We start from the raw sequence: 27,353 nt of genomic DNA, 5'->3' as shown, positions 1-27,353 counted from the left end.
CGAGAAATAATTCCTTTGGAGAAAAGTCACTTTGCTCTGCTCTTCTCCCCTCCCTGCCACTCGCCCCCCAAGTCCCTGTATATCACAATGTCTGTACCTGCAGTGTAAGATTCAGTAGACACTAGCCATATATGTGGTTAATTAAAAACAAATAAAATGTAAAATTCAGTTCCTTGGCCACACTTGCCACAGTTCAAGTGCTTTAATGATCACTGGCTACCATACTGGACAGGAAAGTTCTTTTGGACAGCACTGGTCTGTATAACCAAAATCAGTGGTGCCAAAAGCAGATTGATAGGTGTGACTTTGAGGCAGCAGGCAGAGGCATGGGAGGTCTCTCCATTTTCTACCTTCTCTGCCTTCAGGGATCTCTTCAATGCTGCATTTGTGTCCTGCTGGTCTGAACTGAATGAAGATCAACAGGATGAGCTCATCAGAAGCATCGAGTTGGCCCTCACCTCACAAGACATCGCTGAAGTCACACAGACCCTCTTAAACTTGGCTGAATTCATGGAACACAGTGACAAGGTGAGACTTTTCCCCATTGTCCAGATGGAGGCTGACAGGGAACCAGCTGGTGGGAGGAGAGAAGCACCCACACAGCCTTCTCTTGTTTGTGCCCCATCTGCCATTTTCCTATGCTGTGAGGTTTTGCTCTCCTCTAGGGCCCTCTGCCACTGAGAGATGACAATGGCATTGTTCTGCTGGGTGAGAGAGCTGCCAAGTGCCGAGCATATGCCAAAGCACTACACTACAAAGAACTGGAGTTCCAGAAAGGCCCCACCCCTGCCATTCTAGAATCTCTTATCAGGTAGGCCATAAACCCTTTTTAATTGCTGCCTTCATGCAAAATGACCTCTCTTTTCCCACTGCCTGGTGCCACTTCACTGGAGTCACTTGGAGACTTCTGCTCTGTGAAATCTGCCTCTGGGTCTGGCCAGCACGTTTAAATGACATGTTGTTGCAGATGGCTCTCTCCGGGAATCTAGCCATGATTGTCATTTCTGTTGACCCTTATCACCTGGGCTCCTGTTGTTTTCCAACCTGTCCTTTCTTGTTCCAGTGAAATTTAGTTGAGAAGCAATTCTGTGGCCATGGCAGCCTAGGAAGATAGGTTTTATGTCTGGGTTAGATAGTGCTGTCTAGAGCTGGAGTAGAATGTGCTGGTTCCTGGGCTTCAGAGGGTACCCAAGGGCACAGTGGGGTTTTATCAACTAAATCTATTGATGCCTGCATCTTCCTCCTCTGGTGTTTTGTGAATATAAAAGGCAGAGTATAATCTGAAATCTAATGGTCTTTTCTCTGATGTGGTTATGTTCGCTCCTCTGTTAAGACAGTTTTCAGTCTTCTGAGTATGGAAAAAATAGGTTGTTTAATAAATTTTCTGCTGTTAGGAAATTACAAGCAGCACGAAACATTAGCTCCAGCTCCTAAAGAACCATTCACTTCCCCTAATGATTATCAGAGAATATCAACTCTGGGATCTCATTATCTTCATGTGAATGCTAACATGATCGGTCATTTCACTGCAGATAGTTTAGAAAAAATCATCTGGCTAATAAGTTCCTTCACCGTGGCTGATAGAGCCTGCTGTGTGGCTCTATCAAAGGAGGATAGAGCCTCCTTTGTTTGAGAGGGTAATCAAATAGCCAAGTCCTTTCCTAGCTGTGCTTTTGAGAAGATATTTAAAAGAATTCCCTTAACACTTTAAAAAGTTAGCAAAAAGATAGAAATAGAATCGTGTTTTTGCCGAAATAAATTGGACTTGGAGAAAATGTTGATTTCTGAAATACCATGTAGGAACAATTAAAAACATGCCGTCCTCTGAGGCATGCTTCAGTTTCAAATCAGGCACAGTAAATGTGAAAATCCACTTTCTTCCTTCCATCTCTGGCTTAGGTAATGTGCTGTCACGTGATAACTAACAGAAAATATGGTAACTAAGTATGATCACTTTAAGGTCAGATAACTCATTTTGCATATTAATTTCCTTGCTCACCTATTTGAGACCTATTTGAAACCTTCCCAATTCCACCCTTAATTCTTCCCCATATTTGATACAATCATAAAAACTGAAAGTTATGCAGATTTGTGGCAGAAAAATATAGTCAGAGGCCTGGAAAAATGCTCTAGAAGGTTATTTAGGTTTGTAAGCAAATATAATTGAAAGTAAATCCTCAGAATTCCCTGAAGATTGATCTTGTCCTTTGTTTAAAATGCTGTTCCAGGCCGGGTGGGGTAGCTCACACCTGTAATCCCAGCACTCTGGGAGGCCAAGGTGGGTGGATCACTTGATGTCAGGAGTTCGAGACCAGCCTGGCCAACATGGTGAAACCCCATCTCTACTAAAAATACAAAAATTAGCTGGGCGTGGTGGCGCACATCTGTAATCCCAGATACTTGGGAGGCTGAGGCAGGAGAATTGCTTGAACCTGGGAGGTGGAGGTTGCAATGAGCCAAGATTGCGTCACTGTACTCTAGCCTGGATGACAGCGAGATTCTGTCTCAATACATAAATGAATGAATGAGTGAATGAATGAATGCTGTTTCTGGGAAAAGCCAGTGTGCTCGGCTCTTTGGATGTCCTCAGCTAAGTCAGCTCAGCTTGCATTTCAGCCTCCCTTCTGCTGGTCTCCTGTGTCTTCCCATCACCTTTCTTTTTTTGCTTCCAATTGCAGTTTTTACTTCTGATTTCGTAAAGCTGCTTTTCCTAAGCCCGGTTGTGGTGGTATACTGTCGTCTTTACCGAAGGAAGTTTTAAGAAACAGCCTTAGACAAAGTTGCTCACAGCACTACCCCTAGTTCTGTGGGTAAGCCTCATGGAAATTCTTCTCAGGGGTCTTTTCCCACTGTTGGTTGTATGTCCCTGAGCCACTACTTTGATCTGGCCTTGGAGACATCGCTTTGCAGTAAGGGATTGAATTCCTTCCTCATAGTGGCTACTAGAGAGCTTGAAGCTAAATTCCTGGTCTACCTCCAACAAATTACACACATCTTACCTGTTTTTACTACTATCCCTCCCCCAACCCCCACAGGCTTTATTTTTCCTACTCTTATTTTCCCTTCACCAATTTGTCTGCTTTTTTAGAGCTTATTTTAGTATACACATTTGAGTCAACTTCCCTAAATTCTTTTTGAAACAATTAGGGTAGCCCTACACAAAAACATCTTTGTTCAGCTATTTCTTTTCTTTTCTTTTTTTTTTTTTTAGATGGAGTCTCATTCTGTCTCCAGGCTGGAGTGCAGTGGCACAATCTTGGCTCACTGCAACCTCTGCCTCCTAGATTCAAGCGTTTCTCCTGCCTCAGCTTCCTAAGTAGCTGGGACTACAGGTGCATGCCACCATGCCCAGCTAATATTTTTAGTAGAAAGGGGGTTTCACCATGTTGGCCAGGATGGTCTCACTCTCTTGACCTCGTGATCCACCTGCCTCAGCCTCCAAAAGTGCTGGGATTACAGGCATGAGCCACTGCGCCTGGCCTTGTGCAGCTATTTCTTATTTTTTTGTCTTTGCTTTAAAAAACTGTTCTGTTGACAGTATTGTTCTCTTGCTACTAGTTCAATCTATCTTGCAACCTTTGACTTTTTTAACCTATCTGTTACAGGGCAAATTAAATCCCAGATGTAATCCCAAATCAGGGCTAACACTGAGATAGTATAAAGTACCCCCATCTCCTTAAAGCTCACATATCAGTAAATATATTTGCTTTCTTGGGGACAGAGGATTGAGTGGTTATTTATTAGAAAGCGCACACACACCACTTTTACTTGGTTAGCCCCAAGCATTAGGGTGAGGTCTGCTGGCCTGTTTTTGCTTCTCTATCCTAAGTAGAATAGAGGGTCTGATAAGGCTGGATGCCTTCACTGCCCAGCCCCAGACGTGTAATCCCCTTTATGAAGAATTGTCCTGGTTGCTGCCCTTTTGTCCCTCACCTATTCCCTTTTGGCTTCTGCTCCCCACTTGGTTGCCCTGAACACCAAAACCAACCCCGGGCCTCTGTCACTGCTCACCCTCTGATTTAACTTTAACTTTTTGTCCTGCTCTAAGTGGTAATGGTAAGAATTTAAAAAGAAAATACTCACGTTTTGAAAGTGTTTATTGTAGAAGGAAAAGAAACGTTGAATGTTTAAAACAAAACCACAATATTTTATTTTTACAAAGTGAGATGCTTATATACAGCATTCATTATTAACTATAACGCCATCTACCTTCAGTTTTCAGCCATTTCCTATAGATAAAATTTAAAAGGAAGCTCCTTGAGCTTGTTTCTTACAAAGTAAATAAAAATAGATATACCTGTATTAACTATGACTATTTTAAGGCAGTTTTGTGCCGGCATCCATGAGAGACTCTGTCCACCTCCTGCCGGTGCTTCGTACCTTTCAGTGCTGTACATGACCAAGGCGAGCAGGAGCAGTGCTCAGAGTCTGATCGCCAGATGCAGTGCCCTGGAGTTTCCTCCCCGCAAGTCCAGCCTGGGTCAGTTCCAGCTGAACAATTTTTGTGTTTTAAAAATAATGTGTAGACTCAAGATAATTTCACTGGATTTAAAAATAGAAATACCCATCTCCCACCTGCCTCCTTCACTCCTTTTTCTAACACTCAAAGGCCTCTCCTTTGAGAGTCAAAATAATATGGTTCTTTTTAGCAAAGGGATTTGTGTTTTGCCCTCACATAGCCTAAGCCTTAGAGAAAATAGATAAAACAATCTCAAAATTATTTTCTTTCACAGACAAACCATGTGGAAAAGACAAGCTACTGCTATGTCAGGGATCTTGGGCAGAGAGACCCCACTCAGTTTACTCCCTTGAGAAGGATGTGGCAGGACCCAGTGGGTCCTGTTTACTGTAACATCCTTGGTACATATGATTTTATTGTGCTCTTTGGAGACTTATTCTTTCTTTGGAGATTATAGGCTGTTTCTCAATCCTCCCCTTTCTAACACTCTCTTCCTGTCCTCATCTGCCCTCATCCAGTCTCCAAGTGTCTCAGTTTCTGCATCCGTGCTCCACGTTAGCCTCCTTTTAAGGCTTGAAGTCTTCTGGGCGGATTTTCATCTCTACCCATTTGAGGGAGTAGGTAGATCCATGCCAGCCGTACCAGGTGATGCCATCCAGGTGCTTATTGTGCTCGCCCAGGCGGTAGTACACTCCATTGAGGTTGGAGTCTGTGCAGCAGTTGTACCAGTAGCCACCTGGCATGAGAAACAGACCCAGTGCTAGTAAGTTGACTGTCATAGACCAGACATCAGATAAGGAGTTAGAGCCAGCGTCAGAAAGAATACCAAAACCGGAATATCAACTCTACAGTTATAATTCACTCTTTCTCCTCAAGTGGAATTATGAGCTTGTACCTGAACTTCTCCTTTCCGGTCCCCCCAAATCTCACCTTTGCGGAGCTGTGCACACTTGTCCAAGCAGTTGTCATTGTCCTTGTCCTTGGTGCTGAAGGCTGTGTTGTTATGATACTGGAGGGCGTCGTTCCCCACATTGCCAGTGTAGTTCCCCAGGAAGAGGCGATAGCTGTTGAGTTCATTGCCCAGAACAAAGTGGCTGTACTCAGCGTAGCGCAGGTTGCCCTCCCAGTCCTGTCAGGAGGAGCAGAGCCTTAAAGAAAGTGCAGCAGGCTCCATTTCATGTTGTCTCTATACCCCTTCTCTCCTGACAGCCCCGTAGCCAAACATCTTTTTATAGATGTGAATCTAATAAGACTTTATTACTTGTTTACGTCTAGTTTACTGTGTTAACCTGGGAATCAGAAAACAAGGCTTGAACTTCTTTCCTGATTCACCATATGGCCTTGATTAGTCTCTCTTTCTATATTCCTCACTTTCCTGCTTATAAGGTGCAGCTATGTTTTTGCTGAATCCCACACAGAGCTGCTATAAGAGAAATGTGAGGATATAGTGAGTGCTTTCAGACCTTCAGCAAGGGTCCCCAACCAGTATCAGTAAGATTTGCACCTAAAGGACCTCATGCTCGGCCAGAGCAAAGACTAGTGTTCAGCACAGCTGACTGTTGAATTTGCTCTACTCTGGCCTGGGTCTGGCCTCTTCCTGTCCCACCTGCAGCCCCACTTTTGTGGGGGGGTTGGGGGGTGCAGAAAGGAAAAATACCTATTTTTCCTCAACTCCATTACAACTTGCAGGAAAACCATCACAGTGAACATACAGATTTGTCTTGAATCAGAATAGGAATGGCACCCCCGGAGTTGTACACAGTCATGTGCGGTGGCACTAGTCCAGTCATGGGGCCCCTGGCCTTGTGCTCACCTCCATCTCTACACGCAGCCGTGTTGGCTGTCTGGAGAGCCGGTGGATGTGTTCGTTCCCCAGCCAGAAGTCCCCACGGATGCTGCCAAAGCCCTGCTTGTACTGCTTCCAGTCCCGATAGAAGGAGACAAGGCCACTTTTTCGTCTCTGGATGATGGTCCAGCCTCCGCCTGAAGTCTCCATGTCACAGAACACCTGAAGCAGAGGGGATACTCTGGTGAGGGACTTGCAGGGACAGAAGGCAGGAGCAAGATGGCAGGCTTCCCAACCTGTTCCTGTCCCTGCATAGCCAGTAGATGTGTGCACCCCCGCAGTCACACTGGCTCACTCGGGTAGTGATGCTGTCCCACTGCTGGTGAGCTGGGGCGGGTGGTGCACTGCTCTGGAAGAACGATGCAAATTGGGCCCAGGGGTGAGTGCACATAAAGCTTGGAGGGAAAAATCCAGATACTTTTTTTTTTTTTTTGAGGCAGAATTTCACTCTTGTTGCCCAGGCTAGAGTACAGTGGTGCAATCTTGGCTCACTGCAACCTCCACCTCCTGGGTTCCAGTGATTCTCCTGACTCAGCCTCCCTAGTAGCTGGGACCAGAGGTTCCTGTCACCACACCGGGCTAATTTTTGTATTTTTAGTAGAGACGAGGTTTCAGCATGTTGGCCAGGCTGGTCTCAAACTCCCGACCTCAGGTGATTGTTCCGCCCACCTCGCCTCCCAAAAAACTTGGGATTACAGGTGTGAGCCACCATGTCTGGGTGAAAATCCAGATACTTTTGATGCTGCTTTCGTGTTTTCTTTTCTCCTCCCCCAAGGAATAGCTGTTCTAGGACATGGCAAGAGATTTAAACTAAGTTATGTGGTGGTTATAAGAATGATCTGATCTATGTTAGAAGGCTTGGTGTTTGACTGATAATGATTTGAAGGGGCCAAACAGATGCCTGGGTTTGGAGTGCAGGGCATAAACTGAGTGTTTGCATAGCTCTCTGGTGTTTGGTGTGTTTGCTTGTGTTTGAGTTTTCCTTTTTTGTTTTTTTGTTTTTTTTTTTTAATTGAAATGGAGTCTCACTCTGTCTCCCAGAATATAATGCAGTGGCATGATCTCGGCTCACTGCAACCTCTGCCTCCTGAGTTCAAGCGATCCTCCTGTCTGGCAGGGATTACAGGCTCCCGCCACCATGCCTAGCTAATTTTTTTGTATTTTTAGTAGAGACAGGATTTCACCATGTTGGCCAGGCTGGTCTTAAACTCCTGACCTGAAGTGATCCACCTGCCTCGGCCTCCCATAGTGCTGGGATTACAGGTGTGAGCCACTGCGCCCAGCCGAATTTTTCTTTCTTTAAACTGTGAATGGCCCTGTTGTAGTTCCCTTGAGGGGGTGAAGGACAGGTATTAGGGCATGGCCAGTGACTGTAATGACCTCACCTCCAGTTCAGGGCTGCCCAGGAAGTCATCAGGAGGAAGCTTATACGCTCCAGAGATGCGGTAGTTCTTCTGGTAGAGGGAAGAGCAGTCGTAGATGGCATCTACAAGAGAATAAACCACAGGGTGAGCATTTAGACCCAGGGGCTCCATCTGAGTTGAATGTTTAGAGACTGAGCCTTTATTTCCACCCTGGGATTCCCACTGGTGTTAATTACCCGTCAGTGTCTGCGTTTGGGAGAGGTGGATATGGGGAGATCCAGAGGGGGTGTATTTTGGCTTTACTAGTGGTGGAGCAGAGGGGTAGGGAAGCCCTTCACCTGGATAGCATTAGTGGGACGTTCCAACAGGTGGTTTCAGGTTAACTCTGAAATAAATTATTCTGCTATAGCTGGGCCATGAATTCTAGAAATGTTACAGTGTATGAGGGCCACGTAACAGATACTCCTATCAGATGGATTCAGACTTCTTAGACAGCTGCCTCTATAACAGATCAGTCGTGAATATCTCATAGAGTCTGGTTTTGTTGATGTTTCCTGGTTGGTTGTTTTTGTTGTTGTTCAGAGGTGGTGGCTACTGCCACCTGAGACCATAATTAAGGGAGATAGATTTTATTATCATATATTTTCCCCTTCCATCCAGCTAGGACCTCAAAGCACTCAGAAGAACCTTTGAGGCCTTTCCCCCAGAAGTTTTGTTAAAACAATGAAATGAGAGCATCAGACTGGCCAGTTTTTTTACTCTAGGGCCATGGAGCTGCTACTTTTTGCAGTATTAGGCTCTGTATTACAAATATCAAAGAGCACTGTGGAAGAGACAGCCTTTTCTGATAGGATTCAGAGGCTGCGGCCCTTAATATCCAAGAGAAGCTTCCTGCCTGCTGTGTCTCAGGGTGCTTTTCTTGGTGATCACTGCACTGGGACCTTAGAGAGAAGCACCAAGATGGCAGATGGGAGTTGTCCAAGGCACCTAGGTTCTCTTGCAGAGCACCTTGGGAAGGGGAGGCAGAGTACATGTGCCTTCCCCATCACTATTCTTCATTTCCTCTTGTAAGTGGTGAAAGCACCAACTTACTGCTTACTCTAAGGGACTACCTACTTATAGAATATAAGGGTAACTGAGCACTTAGTCATAGAGAAGAAAAATAAGGAATGATGCTCTGGGCAAGAAGAGTAAGAGACCTGGCGGGAGAGCTGCACTTGACCCCAAGAACCTCCTTGCGGGATGGTGAGAAAGCCTCCTGTTTGGATGAGCAGGAAGTGGCACGGTCAGATTCCTCTGTCTGGCCTGGTCTTCTGCATGTCTGGTTTCATCTCACAGACCAAATCAGGACTCACTTGTCTGGAAAATGGCCTGAGAATACCTTTCTAATCCCAAACTGAGGGCCAGGAAGTCCATGCTTAGAAAGTGATTGATACGTGTTGGTTCAGGTAGCAGAATTTTCAAGCTCGGTTTCATGTTAAAACTTTTTCTTAATTTGAACTGAGGTTAACCATTGACTTAGTCAGTAGAAGCTGATCATGTCTTTATTCTTCATGTAGTTTATAATGGGACCAATGGTTTTTATATCAGCAAGAAATGACATATCTATAGGATATGCTCCTTACAACTAATGTTTTCCTGATAATTTCAGAAAACCAAATTTTTATCTCTAAACTGTAAATTCATGTTGGCCCACCTGAGCTGAGCTAACCAGAAATAAAAGTTATTTTGCAAAAGAAAGATTAAATTTATCTTATTTTTGGCCTATTAAGTCTATATTTCAGCATTGCATTTAAAAAATCCTGTATTCAGAGAAATTCGTTTAAGACCATGGAAAAAAATAGACGTATCACAATTGAGGAACCTTAAGGAGCCGCATCCTTCCTGAACACAAAGGGACTCTTCACATGGCTATGTATCTCTACACTTAACTCTGAGCCAATGAGAAGAGTTATGTTTACAGAGAGAGGACACAAAATTCCATTAATGCTCATTCCCGGTAAATCTTAGGAACACCAGAGAACTGTTTCTGGCAAAACTTTGCTTCCAGAGGCACAGCTGTTACAGTTGGGTGCTTCCTTGGAATTTCTTGAGATATAGCCTGTCAGCTGTTGGTGAGGAAGTAGCAGAGCTACACCAATCAGGAAGACTTGAACCCTGCTTCTAAGACTTGCTGGGTGACTTTGGGCAAACCATTTAGTATCTCAGCACTCCAAGATGGTAGGCTGAAACGTTGTGTGGATAAAAGAGACCTGTGAAGGTGTTAGGTAAACTTACATAGCATTAGAAGTCAAAGGAAATACTGCATAAGCCTTTACTAAAGGGAAAGTATACCCCCAAAAGAGGCCCCAGTAGTGGTTCTGATGACCAGGATATGTAGAAGCAGTGCTGTAGATGGGGAGGCAGTCCACGCTCCCGCAGGAGACTGGTCTCCTTACCTGCGGAGGTCTGAGTGACCGTCTGTGCTGCCTGCAGCTGCATGATGTCGATTTGGTTGTTCATCTCGGAGTACTTGCTCTCAGCATCTGTGAGCCGCGACTCCATGCGCTTGCTGTTGCTCTCCAGCTCCATCACCTGCATGACCACGCTGACCCAGTCCCTCTCCTGCTTCTTGTTCAGTTCACTCAGCAGGCTGCTAAGGTTGGCGACTTGGGCCTTGAGCTCCTTCACCTCCTCACAGCAGTTGGCCGCTTTGAGCTGTGCTGGTGTCTTGCGCTTAGAGGGCTTCTGCAGCCACGCTGGGTGGCTGACAAAGGCCACGATGAAAATGCAGAGCCAGGTCACAGCTGAGAGAGGCTTTTTCAGCATCTTTTGTGGGTTTGGGTAAGGAAGGCTCTTCCTTCAGGGGAGTCTGGCGATGCCCAGCTGAGGTCTGCAAAGCTGCAGCAGGCTGACTAAACCTTACGCTTTCACTCTGAGGGCCTCGCCACTTTGTTGTTTTCTCTCTTTCCTTGCTCTTTGCTAGCCTTTCTCAAAGCTTGAGTCTCTGACAGGGGAGCTGAATGGGTAGCCTATAGCTTTCCTTCCCAAGCCCAAATGCTCCACAAGTCAGCATCTTAAATATTGTTTGCTGCCTGTACCTCCACCCCCACCATGGCTGCACCAGGCTTTAGCCCCTCCCAGCTCATCTGGGAGGGTCAGGTGCCTGTTGGGTGAAGTCAGCGGCAACTTAGGCCAGAGGAGGGGAGGAGGGAGATGGGGCGAGTCTTTCTTTCCTTGTCTGTTCAGTCTCTGGGCTGAGACAAGAGGACTGTGAATTTGTGTGTTTCCAGTTTCGCCTATTAGATTATGCCCCTGCCAGCCACTGGCTCAACTCTATCAGCAAGCAGGGCAGGGTCAGAGGAATTTCCAAATTCCGTTCAAAAGGTTATATAACCATGGGGTGAGCGTAAGGTAGGCAAAAGAGACGCTACTCACCCAGGGAGGCCTGTTAATGTAATCCATGCTGTTTATATGAGGATCTGGTGTATTTTGATATCCTGCTGAATATGCTTTTATCTAGGCTGATTATTCCCATCTCTGATCATCATTTAGTATTTTATAAAATCCTTACTCAACCTGGATCTAACACTATCTCACATTTGAAATCTTCCAACTTAGAAAAGTTCTAGAAATAGAAGAATAGAGTAAATCTTTTAGGAAGCCAAAAAAAGCCTTTGTAGCCACAGGGTTTGGACAGTTGTCTTTTTACATGCTTTCTCCTTCAACAAAAAGAGGGCCAGTATTAGCATCTAACACTTGATATTTTGCAAGGAGGTGTCAGAAGATTACAACAGAGATGAAAACTCAGCAGTGCCAAGCATGTCTGGGATTGGTCACCCACGCTTCTGTCAGTTTTTAGGCAGTCCAGAGAACAGGCCCATCCTTAGCCTGTGGTTCAAAACTTGGAAAATATATTAAAATATAGAGAAAAGAATCCCTGTCACCTAATAAATCCATATCTAGAGTCTCATTTCCCTCTTTCTTTGCTGGTATGGTTTGCAATTTGAAATTATTCCTCCTCTATTTGTATATGACTTTGTATCTAAAAAACATGAATATTGTAATTTTTCATGTACTATATATGAAGGACACTGCTCTTTTGAAAACAAATGTGAAAAACGTGGAATTTCAGCAAACATCCTTAAAATAAGCTTTTCACTAAGAATCTATACAAAGGTTCCTCTGTCCTTAAAACAGTAACTCTGTCTTTGGAACATACGATTGCCGTTTCCATGTTATGGAGCCACTCAAGCAGTTACTTGTACTGTTATAGTCAGCGTGGGTCCTTCCCACATAAGCCTGATGCCTGACAGCTCTCCTCCCATGCTATAATCCCCCAGAGCTCTTTTCCAGTCAGGGCTTCTAGCTCCTCTAGAAAGTAATTTCTGTTCAGGCAGCTGGAGTTACTGAACAATTTTTTTTTCTCGGAATCAAAAAACGGTAGAGGATGAGGTGGATCAGAGTTTGTTTTCTCACATACCCAGCCTTCTTTGCCTGCTAAAGGGTGAGGATGTTACTGATACCCTTATAGCAACTTGGCATTCTAATCAAAAGATTCTGTTGAGAATTGGCACTGTCTGCCAGTCTCTGCTCTCTTTTTGCAAATGTCTAGCCCAGCTGGGCACCGCAGCCTTAGCTCCATAGCATTCATTTCAGTAATGAGCATCTGGCCCCAAATGTTGGCGTCCTACAAGGTCTGCTAAAAATAGGGATTTTCAAGTGGATCTCCTGGCCATCAAATGACACTGAGCTTAAACCACATGCCACAGAAGTGCTATGCACCATGCAGTCATGTATAGCAGGGGTCCCTAATCCCCAGGCTGCAGACCTGTACTTGTCCATGGCCTGTTAGGAACAGGGCCATACAGCAGGAGGTGAGTGGCAGGTGAGTGAGCATTACCACCTGAGCTCCGCCTCCTGTCAGATCAGTGGCAGCGTTAGATCCTCACAGGAGTGTGAACCCTGTTGTGAACTGTGCATGTGAGGGATCTAGGTTGCATGCTCCTTGTGAGAATCTAAGTACTGCCTGAAGATCTGAGGTGGAAGAGTTTTACCTCGAAACCATCCCCCATCTCCCCACCCCCACCGGGTCCATAGAAAAATTGTCTTCCACGAAACCAGTCCCTAGTGCCAAAAAGATTGGGGACTACTGATGTATAGCATCCCACGTGACCCTGCTTCCTTGGAACTCCCATGTAACAGTGCAGCAGAGAAAGCACAAAAGAACAATGGAACTTTGTGGAGTTCCAGCCAGCTTTTGTTTATTCTTCCCAGTAGCTCACCCAAACAGGAAAGTGTTATGAATTGATTCTTATATCTGGGCAGAAAATGAATTAATCATTCATATTTGTACCCCATGTAACAGTCCCTTTTAGGAAAGGTAGGAGGAGGTCCGTAAGTTTGGATCGGAAGCATCTAGCCTTTAGCATGAGTGTCTGGTCTTTTGACATTTATTTTCTGGAAACTTATTTCTAACATAAGGCAATACTTGAAGACAGAAGACAGAAGCTCTTGAATTGCATAAGCTGCCCAAATGTCAATACTCACTCCCCTCCAGTTTTGAGGAAAAATAGCTAATTAAGGATATTTCTTATGCCAGAAGATTATCTGTTTTCTAAAACATCCACAACCTTATGATGTCCTAGATTCTGAATATCTAAACGAAGGAAAAAGAAGTCCTTGTTTTGAGCACAGCTAAGCCAGTAGAGAAAACCATGAAGGATGTGGAGGACTAAAATAGTATTGCCTTCTCTGAAAGAGGCTTTTAAGTCCTTCTGCCTTTCAGTGAGCAGAGTGACCATAAAAATGGGAATTAACTGACAAAATCTGGAAAACCCAGGTTGGATACTGTTTAGATTTTCCTTTTCTCTATTTTGCTGGTGTTGAAAGAGGGCTAGCTTGGTGCTCCTGGAAAAGATGTTTATGAAAATTAAGCTTATGTTCTTAATGAAAAAAGTCAATGAGTTTGTACTCAACCTGGAGGTTCTCAAAAGACTTCACAGTGTTTGGGCCGCACTGCCTTGGGCTGGCAGCAAGGTAGTCTGAGGGTCACAGGGCAGGGGAGCACCTGGGGTGGTCTCTCCTTCTATCCAGAGAGGAGCGAGCATCAGTTCTCATTTGCTTGAAAATGCCCCGTTGGAGAAACTGCTGCCTACTCTCAGCTTGTGGAATGAATACATCTCAGAAGAAGCTGCCTTGCTGTTAGTTTTAATTGTGTACCTCAAAGGAATATTTCACTTCTTCTGAAGTCTTTGAATGAACTACAGCCTGCCATACTCCATACAGCCATTGAATATCTGCCTTTTTTTTTTTTTTTTGAGACGGAGTCTTGCTCTGTCATCCAGGCTGGGGTGCAGTGGCGTGATCTTGGCTCACTGCAAGCTCTGCCTCCCGGGTTCACGCCAATTCTCCTGCCTCAGTCTCCCAAGTAGCTGGGACTACAGGCACCTGCCACCATCCCCAGCTAATTTTTTGTATTTTTTAGTAGAGGCAGGGTTTCACCGTGTTAGCCAGGATGGTCTCGATCTCCTGATCTGTTGATCCACCCGTCTCGGCCTCCCAAAGTGCTGGGATTACAGGCGTGAGTCACCACGCCCGGCCAAATATCTGCCTTTCTAGCACTCCATGCCATTCCTGTCTCAACTGAAAGTCCAAGTCCATCACAGAAGATATTTCCATCTTTTCCCTAAGCTTTCTAGTTTGCCACTTCTACCAAAGAATGTGTCCTGAACCTGTTAGAAGTCTTTTCTTTCGGGCCTTCTCTTAGAGTTCTGTTTTGTTTTGTTTTGTTTTGTTTTGTGACAGGGTTTCACTCTGTTCAGGCTAGAGTGCAGTGGGGCAACCATGGCTCATTGCAGCCTCAACCTCCCAGTCTCAAGTGATCCTTCCACCTCAGCCTCCTGAGTAGCTAGGACTGCAGGTGTGCACCACCACACCCAGCTATCTTTTTTTTCTTTCTTTTTTTTTTTTTTGTAATGATGGGGTCTCACTGTGTTGCCAGGGCTGGTCTCGAACTCCTGGGCTCAAGTGATCCTCCAGCCTCAGCCTCTCAAAGTGCTAGGATTACAGGCATGAGCCACCACACCTGGCCAGAGTCCATTTTAAATTATGGAATACATTAAAAAAAAAAAAAAAAAGTCTCTCTCTGATTTCTGTCAGGACTTTGTAGCTCTGTTAGCCACCATTCAAGTTGCAGAATCCAGCGATAATTCTGGCCCAGTGTCTGGCAGTCTAGTTAGACAGCTGAACTCTTGGACAGTGTGACATGCTAGGATGGGAGACACAGAGGACAAGGAGGGCCTTCTAGAGAAGTGATACCTAGGTTTTAAAGAAAAAGGAGGAAATAGCCAGGAATGGGAGAGGATGTTGTGAGCAAAGGTGCAGCTATGTGAAAGACTTGGACTAGTGGGAGAATGTAAGTAGTCGAGTGTGGCCTAAGAGTCAAGGGGAAGAAGAATGGCAGCAGAAGCTAAAGCTGGAGAGATGGCGGGGGGGCGTGCCCAGGGAGCCCAGGTGAGGAGCGGGACTGATCCTCTGTAGACATGGGAAGGAATCCTAGAGGTTTTTCCCTCTTGTTCCATTGTTTTCCTGAGTTCTACCAGGAAAGTGGCCTTTGTAATTGCCAAACAATTGTTTTTTATTTTTTATTTTTTTAGAGACATAGTCTCATTCTGTTACCCACCCTGGAGTGCAGGAGTGCAATCATATAGCTCACTGAAACCTGGAACTCGTGAGCTGAAGCAGTCCTCCTGCCTGAGCCTCCAAAGTAGCTGGGAATACAAGTGCACACCAACACGCCTGCCTGTTTTTAAATTTTTTTGTAGAGACAGAGTCTCACTATGTCGAGGCTGGTATGGAACTCCTAGCCTCAAGAGATCCTCCCATCTCAACCTCCCAAAGTGCTAGGATTACAGGCCTGAGCCACCACACACAGCCCAAACAAGATTTTTTCACCGCAAATGAATGATTCAGAATGTGAGAATTTCTTAAAATTGTAATACATTCATATTAAATACTCCGACGGGGTCATTTGGCATTAGGATTAAGGAGGTAGTACATGTAGCACTTGAGTTCTTAGGCCTAGAAGCAGACAAATCTGGATTCTAATCCCTCCCTAGCACTTGGTTGCTGTGTGGCCATGGGCATATTACTTCTCTGAGTTTGCCAACCTGCGAAATGGAGATAAAAATCAAAACTATCTCATACCACAGGGTTTTCATGAGAATTAAGTAAAGCAAAGGGTTAAATAACCAAGGTATTTTTGGATAAGGAAAATAAATTTGGAAGAGTTACACTACTACATATCAAGATTTATCATAAAGCTACAGTAAGGCAGTACAGTATTGACGTAGGATGAACAAATGGAACAGAATTAAATGTCCAGAAACAGACCCACATATATAGAGATACTTAATTTTATGTATTTATATTTATGTATTTATTCCTTTCCTCTCAAGCCATGTGATATAGACACTTGATTGATGACAAGGTAGCACCACAGAGTGGTGAGGAAAGGACTGCTAAGTCAGCTCAATAGCCTTATGGGGGAAGAAAATTTTTTTTTTTCCCTCAGTGATCCTTTTTCTGTAAGAAAAGACTGTTGATCATTACCTCACACCACACACAAAAGCTCAAGTCCAGGAGATTTAAACTCTTAAGTGTGAACAGTACAACAATAAAATTTATAGAGGATAACATAGGAGATTAGGTGGCTTCTTAAGATAAGCAAAGATTTCTTAAACAAGATATAAAAAACACCAATCATAAAGGAAAATATTAAGAAATGCAACAAAAGTAGTCATTCTGTTCATTGGAAGACACAATGAAGAGAATGAAAGGCAAGAAATATTTCTATTATCTTCAATATTGTATATGTATTATACCCAGAGTGTATAAAGAACTCTTATCAAACAATAAGGGGGAAAAAGGTAGCACAATTAAAAGATTGGTAAAAGAAGCCAGGTGCAGTGGCGTGTACCTGTAGTCTGAGCTACTCGGGAGGTTGAGGTGGAAGGATTGCTTGAGCCCAAGAGTTGGAAACCAGCCTAGGCAACATAGAAAGACTGTCTCAAAAAGAAAAAAATAAAATATTGACAAAAGATGTGAACAGGCACTTAGTTCACAAAGATATCCAAAAGGCTTATAAATACATGAAAAGCTACCCCATCTCATTAGTCATTATGGAAATAAAAATTTAAATCATAATAAAATGCCACTGCACACCAACCAGAAGGGCTGAAATGGAAAAGACTGAAAATAACAAATGTTGACAGAGATTGTGAAGCAATTGGGCTTTTCATGTCCTATTGGTAGAAATGTAAATTGGTAAAGCCACTTTGGAAAACAATCTGTCAGTATCTTATAAAGCTGAACATATCCTTACATGTAACTCAACAATTCTGCTATGGATATTTTCCAGCAGAAGTGCAAGCACACATGCTCCAGAAGACATGGACAAGAGTGTCTGTGTACTACCCCTCGTAATAGCCAAACACTGAAAACAATCCAAGTGTTCATCTGCAGTAAGATAGGTAAATGGTGGTATATTCACACCGTGAAATACTGTTCAGCAATACAAAGGAAAAGCTGTTGTGACGTGCAGCAGCCTGGGTGCATCTCACAAACATAGTGTTGAGTGTTTATATAATAAAGCTCAAAAACTGAGCAAACAACCCCATTGTGTTAGAAGTCAGAGTAGGGTTTACAGACCTCTGGGGACACAGAGGAGAGCAGTGATTGGGAGGGGGCTCAGTGCTTCTGAGCTGCTGGCAGCTAGTTGTGCTCTGTTTCTGGTCTGGGTTGTAATTACAAAGGTGTCTTCACTTTATGATAATTCAACAAACTGTACACTTAGGTGTTATATTCTCCTATATGTATGTATACTTGAATTAGGATGTTTGTGTAAAAATAGATAATGCACATAAAACACTTGAACTGGTATCTGATACATAGTCAATGTCTAGCAAATATCAAGTAGTAGTATTGTACCAAGTAGTAGTATTGTATTATTTAGTACACAATTGTTGTCTCATCATAAAAGTAATCTAACATAAATGCCCATGTTTTTCTCTAAGCACTCTGTTCTCTTCATGGTATTTGCCACAAAAGCACTTATTTCGGTTTGTACTTTTTTTTTTTTTTTTTTAAGACGGAGTTTTGCTCTTGTTGCCCAGGCTGGAGTGTAATGGTGCAATCTCAGCTCACTGCAACCTCCGCCTCCCGGGTTCAAGCAATTCTCCTGCCTCAGCCTCCTGAGTAGCTGGGATTACAGGCATGCACCGCCATGCCTTGCTAATTTTGTATTTTTAGTAGAGATAGGGTTTCTCCATGTTGGTCAGGCTGGTCTCGAACTCCTGACCTCAGGTGATCCGCCTGCCTTGGCCTCCCAAATTGCTGGGATTACAGGCGTGAGCCACTGCGCCTGGCCTCGGTTTGTACTTTTTTGTGTATCTACTTCTCTAACCTGTAAGCTCTGTGAAAACAAATAACATGTTTGTCTTATTTTCCACAGTACCTCTAGCATCTAGCACTTAGCATAAAGCCTAAGACAAAATACATACTAAATTAGAACTTGTCAAATGAAATAATGAATTCCAAACAGAAGGTTCTCTTCCCCCTAAGTATCTATTATGGAAACTTACAGTCTCTCTCCATGGACGTTTCCAGTATTTTACTGTGGTAAGGTCTTCATTGTAGGGCATCACATTCTGTCCTGCATGGGGTCAGTTTTCCTTCTTTAGGTATTAGTCATAGAATCAAAGAAAGTGAAAACTGGGAGAGTTGAGATCCTTTGTTTCAACCCTCTTTTTAATTTTTATTTTATTTGTTTATTTATTTTGAGATGGAGTCTGGCTCTGTCGCCTAGGCTTGAGTGTAGTGGTGGGATCTCAGCTCAGTGCAACCTCCGCCTCCCGGATTCAAGCAGTTCTCCTGCCTCAGCCTCCCAAGTAGCTGGAATTACAGGTGCCCACCACTACATCCGGCTTCAACCACATTTTTTAAATCAATAACTTGAGGTAGCTTCCTTATTGTATAATATATCGTATACATATTCCTAGACATCACCAGGCTGTGTCTCATCACTCTTTTTTACTTATGAAGATGATCAGCAAGAGGACCACAGAGTATCTGAGATGAGGTTTTCTCCCTCTCCTGTTTATTCCAGAAGCCGCTGTAAATGACATGTCTGATTACTTCAACCTGCACTGGCCCTAGGGGCCGCATGCAACAGCTAATGTTGACAAAATGAAGAAAGTAACATGTCCCCATAAAAACTGCCTTATTTCGGGCGGGCAAGGTGGCTCATGCCTGTAATCCCAGCACTTTGGGAGGCCAAGACGGGCAGATTACAAGGTCAAGATATCGAGACCATCCTGGCCAACATGGTGAAACCCTGTCTCTGTTAAAAATACAAAAATTAGCTGGGTGTGGTGGCACACTCCTGTAGTCCCAGCTGCTTGGGAGGCTGAGGCCAGGGAATTGCATGAACCCGGGAGGTAGAGGTTGCAGTGAGCCGAGATCGCACCACTGCACTCCAGCCTGACGACAGAGCAAGACTCCATCTCAAAAAAAAAAAAAAAAACCTGCCTTATTTCTGGGCAACTGTAGTCCCCATATTTTATCCCCAGTAACCTAACAAAGCTTATCTGTCCCCAAAGGGAAATCAAATGTCCATTATATTGCAATTTCAGTAAATCACCCTTAGCTAGAGACAAGACCTTGTCAGGGGTTGCAGGACAAGATCACATGTCCACTCCCCCCAAGCTGTTCTCTGAACTACAGAGCTTCTCTTTGGGTTAGACACCTCCACCCTGACTTAGGCACCACAAACTGGAAAACAGGCCTGGTCATTCTTTAAGAATGTTAGAGGATTTGTGCCAGTTATGCCTGAGCAACCAATTAATGGCAAGGGTGACTGGGTTTTACAGTCTGCAGGCAAGGGGCTAAATGGGCAAACAAAACCCACTCTTTGTCTTAATTCTAAACACATGTTTCCAAGGTGCCAATATTGTGCTGCTTGAAAGTATGAGTCCTGCTTTTATGGTTGTTTCCTGGCTTCCAGAAAAGGTATGCGGTCCTTTTCTTTTTCTGTACCTCTGCTGGAAGAAAAAGCAGTCAGTCCACAGAAGTGAGGTTTTGCTTACAGCAAAACACATTCCAGGCTGAGTGCAGTGGCTCACTCCTATAATCCCAGCACTTTGGGAGGCCAAGACAGGAGGATTGCTTGAAGCCAGGAGTTCAAGACCAGCCTGAGTACCATAGCAAGACCCTGTCTCTGTAAAAAGTTTAGTGGGGCATGATGGCATGTGCCTGTGGTCTCAGCTACTCAGGAGGCCAAGGCAGGAGGATCACTTGAGTCCAGGAGTTTGAGGCTGCAGTGAGCTATGATCGCACCACTGCACTCCAGCGTGGGCAACAGAACAAGACACTATCTCAAAACAAACAAACAACCACATTCCAAACTTCTATGTTCGTGCTGACTTCAGAAGGGCCAGTGTGCCTGTAGGAATCTGTGCCCTTTGTAAAAAAGCTCCACGCAGCAAAGAGTAGGAGAAAAGAGCAAAAGCAGAAGCAGATTGTATCTTTGCTGTAGCCCCATTTTTTTTTCAAATGCACTTTTAGATTCAGCCCAAGAGGCCACATCTCTCACCAGTCATCAGTAGAGCATGCATTTACTTCCAGCTGCTGTCAAGACTTCCCCCAGGGTCACTGTAACAGCTTGCCCTTGCAGAGCGTCTTACGAACCCCAGGGAAGGCTCTTCAGGGGAGAAACCTCGCCATCAGCGAGGAATTGTAAGAGGAGAGTTCTGGGGTTTCTCCTAAAGCTGGCCAAAAGGACAGAGGGGCTTGTGTTACAAAACAAGACCCTTCTAAGGGGAGAAACTTGCTGTATTTCAGTGGTATCCCTAAACTCTTCTACAAAAGCTAGCTTATCCTTCGGACTACCTGGAGATTTAATGGGACTGCTTTTATGCTGACTTAGAGAAACTGCTTCTGATTTTTATATAACACTGGGGGAGGGAAAGAAAGTGCTAGCAGTTACACTGTGTCCCAGTGCTCTGAAACCTTGAATTGTACACTGCATCCCAATTTCAGAGATGTTAAGGTGTGAAAAAAATGTGTGTCTTAGAACTGATGAAATCTAGTAGGTGCTGGGCTCTGCCTCATGGCCACCTCTGACTGTTCATGCAGTGATGATAGGATGTATCAGTAGGGGCACCACTGGTCTCTCCAAACATTTTTGGACTTTTCACTGGCTGTGAATCCTGGTAATCCAGTTATAGAGTGCCACAGTTCTCTTCCATGAGGCCTCCATTACCAAGAAGGTAGGCATGGTTTTTTCTTTTCCCTGAACCCAGAATGGACATCATTATTCCTACACTGTGGCCCAACTCCTTAATAGAGTGGAAGACCAGCTCACATCTGCTTCTACAATTAAATGTGAAGAGTTAGAAGCTGCCAGATCACTAGGTGCCAGCTTGTTTAAGTTTTGTTTCCCAACTTTATCCACATAATGGACTGAGTCAGAGTTCTTGGACATTCAGAAGCCAAGAAATCAGGACTTTACTCAATATCACCTCAGTTTTGAGTCAAGAGAGATGAACATTAGCTTTGGAGTCACTCTTATCAGCCCACCCCTTTTGCTCCTTTTCCCCATCCTTTTCCTGACTGCTGCTTCTTTCTAATAGTCTCTCTCAGAGCTCTTCATTTCTCTCTGGATGTGAAGAAGCAGAAACGGGGAGAAGAACCTGCAAGCATCACCAGAAAAGGAGCAGTGCTCATTGTTGTAGAATAAAAAGATAATGGCCAATTTGTCAAGAAGTGTTGACAAGAAAGATAAAGTTGGAAGTAATTAACTGGCTGACATGCTGGGAGCGATGTGCCTGCCAATAGCTCCCTAAATCAGCCAGAGCCTTGGAAATGTGACAGCCATTCATCATTTTTACAACACGCCTCTGACAGGCTCCTCAGTTGCAAATCCGGCCAGCAAAAGTCGTGTGCTTTGACATTCTGGGGTTGTGCACCTCTCTCTGCCTTATTCTGGGTTGTGCTAAGGTACCTGGGCCCTACATCCAACCAGGAGATGCCTGGAGATGGTCAGTCAAATGGGCCAGCTTGCCAGCTCATCGCTGGGCAGTATTCCTCTCCGGGGCTGGGCACTAGGATTCCCAGAGCTGACTTTGTAAACTTCTGCAGGACAGTTCACTTAGCATAGAGAGTGCTGAATGGGAGCCATCAGCAGCACTCCTGGTGGCCTGGTATCTAACAAGTGCTGCTGCTAACCAGCCATGGGATCTATCAGTGGGAGGAAACGGGTATGCAGCCAGTAAAAGCAATTATGAAGACTGAATGGAGTGGAAAATACCTGTGTTATGTGAAAAGGCAGCATACAAAATTGTATATATGCTTTCATCACCAGTATGTATAAAATATGCATTTATGCAGAATATGCGCAGGTAAAAGTATCTTGGAAATGTGATTATATTATAATCAACTTCCCTCCTCCATTTTTTTCTTTTTAAAAAGTGATAATTCCACTCACCAATCTTGAAAAGACGAGTTCTTTTTGCACACGGGCCCCCATTCCCCCACGCACTTCCTAATCTCAACAACTGTTAACATTCTACCCTCTTTATTCTAAGGGCTCACACTTTCTCACATACAGATTTAGCTTGTCCTCTAGGTATTGTGACAGACAAACCATTTAAACTGTGACCAGACAGAAACAAGGATGAAGACATAGTAAGAATTCTTTTTATTCTTAGGCCACTCTGAGCCTGAGACATCCGGAATCTTTTGTTTTGTTTTTGGAGACAGGGTCTCACTCTGTCACCTAGTCTGGAGTGCAGTGGTGCGATTGTAGCCCACTGCAGCCTCACACTCGTGGGCTCAAGTGTTCCTCTCGCCTTAGTCTCCCAAATAGCTGGGACTGCAGGCACAGATCACCTCACCCAGCTAATTTTTAAATTTTTTGTAGATTCGAAGTCTTGCTGTGTTGCTCAGGCTGGTCTTGAATTCCTGTCCTCAAGCAATCATCCTGTCTCAGCCTCCCAAGGTGGTGGGATTACAGGCATGAGCCACCACGCCTAGCCAAGGAAACCTATTTTGACTGTCTAAAGCTGGCCACCTCTCTTGCACCAAACTTTTTTTATCTTGGTGCCTTAGGTCCCCAAGAGCTCCAAGGACACCAAATGCCCCAGCTTTGAAACCTTGTAATGGGGCCAGCCTTCTCTTAATATATAAAGTTCTTTTTCCTAAGTTCCACCCCTGCCAGACCCAGAGGTACTGTCTTCATCATCTGATTCTGGCTTTGTTTCACTTCACTTCCCCTCCTGTCTGCATTCCAGCAGCCCTCCCAACCTTCTGCCCTGTCACTTTTCAGATGTTTTCATTTTGCCTCTGTCTGCGCTGCTGTCTTTTCTCTTCTACATTAGTCTGTTCATTCTTGAGTTCCCCAGACCATTCTCCTGTTCCCAGATTCCCAAGGTAGCTTCCTTATAAAGACATCAGGGCCTAGCCAACCCCAGATCTTCCTGGCCCTAGAAGGAATCAGACTATTTGGTTGTTAATCCTGTGTTAGGCACAGAGCTAAGCCTCAGTGCTGGGAGAAGTGACAGGAGAATCTCAAGCAGTTACCACTCTATGAGAGAAACTGCTTGATACAGTGGTTAGGACCCAAAGCAGTGTCCAGGGTGGCCTCAGCATGGCTGGTCAGGCCACTTCAGTCAGACCTGCCACAGCCCCATCAGCTGTGATGCATATGTCACCAGCCTGGCGCCAGGGGAATTCAGAGAATTCTCACTTGACGGAACCAAATGAAACTCAGACTGTGGTCTGCACTAGAAATAGACAGGAGAAAGAAGGCCCACGGCCATTTGGGAAGCCAGTGGGTGTGTTCTCATACATTCCTGATGGGAGCCCTGGGGAAGCCTGAGCATTCCCCCAGATGTGCCTGCAGATGCCCCTTGCTGCCTGAGGACTTTCCAACAGGCACGGCCTTGTGTGGAAGAGTCTTGCATCACTTTGCTCTGAACAGCCCAGAGGTCACACGGTACCAAGACTGAGAGATGAGGGCGATAACCAAGTGGGCCACTCAAGGAGGCACTACCAGGCCAAGTTACTGTGGACGCAACATCTGTCCAGAAGCCTGTGGAGCCGTGACTGAGGGCACTTCCAGAGGCAATATTCTCCAGGTTTCTCTTCAGGTGGCAGGAAAGGCATTTAGACTGCTTTGCTGTGGGTCAGCATTAAGTCCTTGAGCAGTTAATGACCCACTATTTCGGTCAATCTCACCTCCTCCAGCAGTGAGGGGGCTAGGCACAGTGGCTCATGCCTGTAATCCCAGCACTTTGGGAGGCTGAGGCGGTTAGATCATTTGAGGTCAGGAGTTCAAGACCAGCCTGGCCAACATGGTGAAAACACGTCTCTACTACTAAAAATACAAAAATTAGCCGGGCGGTAGTGGCGTGCACCTGTAATCCCAGCTACTCGAGAGGCTGAGGCACAATAATCCTTGAGCCTGGGAGGCAGAGGTTGTGGTGAGCCGAGATTGCGCCACTGCACTCCAGTCTGGGCGACAGAGTGAGACCCTGTCTCAAAAAAAAAAAAAAAAAGCCGCTAGGGAGAGCCTGAGAGGAAAGGGCTGTGGGGAGGCAGCAGGCGCCACTGCCCACGTGAGCTGCTCTACCGTCACTCCTGACAGGGCCTCTGCCAGGGGAAGTGTCTGCACAGCCAAACCACCCGCTGCTCAGCTTGCACGCTTGCCCTGCCTTGGGAACAAGGTTTCTGGATAGTGGGGATAAGATGTTCGGCGTAATGGTGTGATATTTGCTATAGGAAGGCAGCAAGGCAATTTCTTAGTATTAGTTCTGCTCAGCTCTAGAAAATGTTTTCCTTAATTGCCAAGAACTTTCCCAACTCAGTTCAAAACTTGAATTTGATTAAAGGAGGCTCTGCAATTCAGCCTCCTTTAATCAGAATTCAATCTTGGGCTGGGGTGGGGAGAGTGGAGAATGAATGAGAATGAATATGTCTGTACAGTGGCCTCCTTCTGCTCCTGAAACCCAGATTCACCATGTTCTCCTTTCCACCTGTCTTCATTGTCTTCCTAACGCCAGGTTCAATTTGTGGGCTCTGGATTCTGTTATGCAGATAGGCAGTTTCTGTTTGCTCTACAGATTCAGAACTGTATGATAGCAACTGGATGTTATCACTGGAAAACGGAGTAGAATACCAACATACCCCACACCCATGTTAGGGAGGCAGTGGGAATCACTAGTTTAGAAAATTCTTGGGACGCAGTTCTCTTTTCCTTTTGGCCTCAGTAGGTGTCAAGAGGAGATGGGAAATCTGATTGACCTGTCATTTCTGCACACTGTTATAGGCACGTTGCTGGCAAGCCTCAGTCTCTTTAAACTTGTTTGTGTTCAGATCTTTTCCACCAGACCAGCATCAGCAGGGTCTGGTTTGTGGTGTTAAGTACTCCTCTTCTGTTGGGCTGGAGCTTTGAACAGTTTGCCCTTCATAAGCCTGCAGCATTAATAGGGAAAGACTGAGGGGCACACAAGGGGGTGTTTATAGAATGGGCTTTATAAAACTCCCAGCTGCCCCATAAAACAAGAGTTCCTCGCTAAGGAGGCTTTTGAGCAAAGGTGATCACAGGAGCCGAACATACAGTCTCTGCCTTCAGTCTCATAAAAACCACATCTCATTAGAAAAGGGACATAATTCAAAGGACAGCTTTGTGTTACCCAGGTAGGCAGGAGACCTGGGACTTAGTGGCTGTGAACTCCTGCGTTTTCACAGAGGCTTGCTTGTCCTGCATTTTGCAGCCTGAACTATAAGCCTGGCTGTCTTTGAAAAGCCTGCTGTGGTGGCATGCTAACTTGTCACGTGGAAGGCTGGAGGCATATTAGTAGCTTCTGGAAGGAAATAAAAAATGTGAGATGGGAGCTTGGGAGTAAGAGGGGAATGTTAGTGAGGAAGTTAAAATGAAGGCACAGGAGGGCTCCCTTCTCCTGCACAATGAGTTCTAGAGAGAGAGTTAATGGAAACATCCCACCCATTGCTCACACTCATTCATTTTACAGCTAATTCCTGGGTGCCTACGGATGCCAAGAGGAGAAAGCTAAGACACCACCCGTCCCTCCCATTGCAGAGCTTGCAGTATACCCTTCATTATTACTTAAGATACTTTTTTTCCTTTACCTCAACGTGGCACTAAAGATACTTTTCCGTAATAAAATTTTTAAGAGAAAGTCACCTTTTAAGGGAAAGCAACAGCCTGTGACCTACTGGGCTGTGTTTTCTTCATATACAAAATGAGAATATTAATAATAGTTTCACAGGGTCGAAATAATACATAGAAACAATAAGCACAGTGCCTGGCACATATGGTGAGCTCTCTTATTTTGGTATCTTCTTCTTGTATCTTCTTGTTGCCTCCCATGATGGAGTGCCAGAAGGCATGGAGGAAGAAGAAAAAATTAAGATCCCAAACGAGATAACAGACTCTCTTGATCACCAGGATTAATAAGCCTGCTTACTTCACTGTCCAGAGCATCCACATCCATAATTAGTATTCTCCAGCAGCTTTAGAGGCGTGCATGGGAACTCCTCAGAAGGAAATAAGAGAAATGTAGCTTAGGGAGAAAGTCCTGTAGGAAATTAAAGTGGAAAGGGGGGAAGAGGAAATACATACGCAGGGTGATAGCAGCTGGTTCGCTAAAAATCTCTTTATTCTTTGAACAATCAAGAGAGTAGGTGTGACTGGGCGTGGTAGCTCATGCCTGTAATTCTAACAATTTGGGAGGCTGAGACAGGCAGATCACTTGAGCTCGGGAGTTCGAGACCAGCCTGGGCAACATGGCAAAACCTCATTTCTACTAAAAATACAACAACAAAAAAATAGCTGTGTGTGGTGGTGTAGGCCTTTGGGAGGCTGAGGTGGGAGGATTGCATGAGTCCAGGGGGTGGAGGTTGCAGTGAGCTGAGATTGCACCATTGCACCCCACCTTGGTTGACAGAGCCAGACCTTGTTGTGAAAAAGAGAGTGGGCTAGGCGAGGTGGCTCACATCTGTAATCCCAGCACTTTGGGAGACCGAGGCAGACAGATCACCTGAGGTCAGGAGTTCAAGACCAGCCTGGCCAACATGGCAAAACCCCATCTCTACTAAAAATACAAAGATTAGCCAGGCATGCTGGTGGGCACCTGTAATCCCGGCTACTCGGGAGGCTAAGACAGGAGGATCGCTTGAAGGGTGCAGTGAGCTGAGATCACGCCATTGCACTCCAGCCTGGGTGACAGAGTGAGACTCGGTCTCAAAAAAAAAAAAAAAAAAGAGAGTGGATATGGACAGTGGCCTTCTTACCTTCGGGTTGTCAAATCAGAGACAGAAATTAATTTCTCAGAGCGAGAGTGTTCATTTTTCATGAGTTTAGTCAAAGTTGTATTTTTTTTTTTTTTTTGAGACAGAGTCTTGCTTTTTTCGCTCAGGCTGGAGTGCAGTGGTGCGATCTTGGCTCACTGCTATCTCTGCCTCCTGGGTTCAAGTGATCCTCCTGCCTCAGCCTCCCGAGTAGCTGCAATTACAGGCGTCCGCCACTACGCTCGGCTAACTTTTGTATTTTTAGTAGAGATGGGGTTTCACCATGTTGGCCAGGCTGGTCTCAAACTCCTGACCTTGTGATCCGCCTGCCTCG

At 45.0% G+C, this 27,353-nt stretch overlaps 2 protein-coding genes across 6 annotated transcripts in view; one reads left to right on the top strand and one right to left on the bottom strand.

The window, feature by feature from the left end:
• The window catches only part of MTOR (mechanistic target of rapamycin kinase), a 156,122-nt gene that overhangs the window by 61,506 nt on the left and 67,263 nt on the right, over nt 1-27,353 (top strand). For all 5 annotated transcript variants that reach the window (XR_004028485.1, XM_030805770.1, XM_030805771.1 and 2 more), the window contains 2 exons: nt 366-528; nt 666-811. Coding sequence is in view for 4 of the 5 variants with exons in the window: in XM_030805770.1 (XP_030661630.1) it covers nt 366-528; nt 666-811 (309 nt within the window). In the remaining variant the exon portion in view is untranslated. The remainder of the gene's footprint in view (nt 1-365; nt 529-665; nt 812-27,353) is intronic.
• Nucleotides 4,080-10,770, bottom strand: ANGPTL7 (angiopoietin like 7). The gene is made up of 5 exons (XM_003274241.4): nt 10,108-10,770; nt 7,691-7,791; nt 6,273-6,467; nt 5,390-5,588; nt 4,080-5,195 (listed from the first exon to the last, which is right to left on the bottom strand). The coding sequence occupies exons 1-5, from the start codon at nt 10,475-10,477 to the stop codon at nt 5,026-5,028; spliced, it is 1,035 nt and encodes a 344-aa protein (XP_003274289.2). The 5' UTR covers nt 10,478-10,770; the 3' UTR covers nt 4,080-5,025.

The sequence above is a fragment of the Nomascus leucogenys genome, chromosome 24, assembly GCF_006542625.1.
Source record: "Nomascus leucogenys isolate Asia chromosome 24, Asia_NLE_v1, whole genome shotgun sequence".
In the NCBI taxonomy this organism is placed as follows: domain Eukaryota; kingdom Metazoa; phylum Chordata; class Mammalia; order Primates; family Hylobatidae; genus Nomascus; species Nomascus leucogenys.
The sequence above is the reverse complement of the archived record's forward strand: the minus strand, read 5'-3'. Positions and strand labels throughout refer to the sequence as shown.

Excerpts from the sequence above, each read along its gene's own strand:
- ANGPTL7 (XM_003274241.4), bottom strand. The coding sequence starts at position 10,477 with ATGCTGAAAAAGCCTCTCTCAGCTGTGACCTGGCTCTGCATTTTCATC. Across the intron at positions 7,792-10,107 it reads GGTCACTCAGACCTCCGCAG|ATGCCATCTACGACTGCTCT; the intron begins GTAAGGAGACCA and ends ATTCTCTTGTAG. Across the intron at positions 5,196-5,389 it reads GTGTGCACAGCTCCGCAAAG|GTGGCTACTGGTACAACTGC; the intron begins GTGAGATTTGGG and ends TTCTCATGCCAG.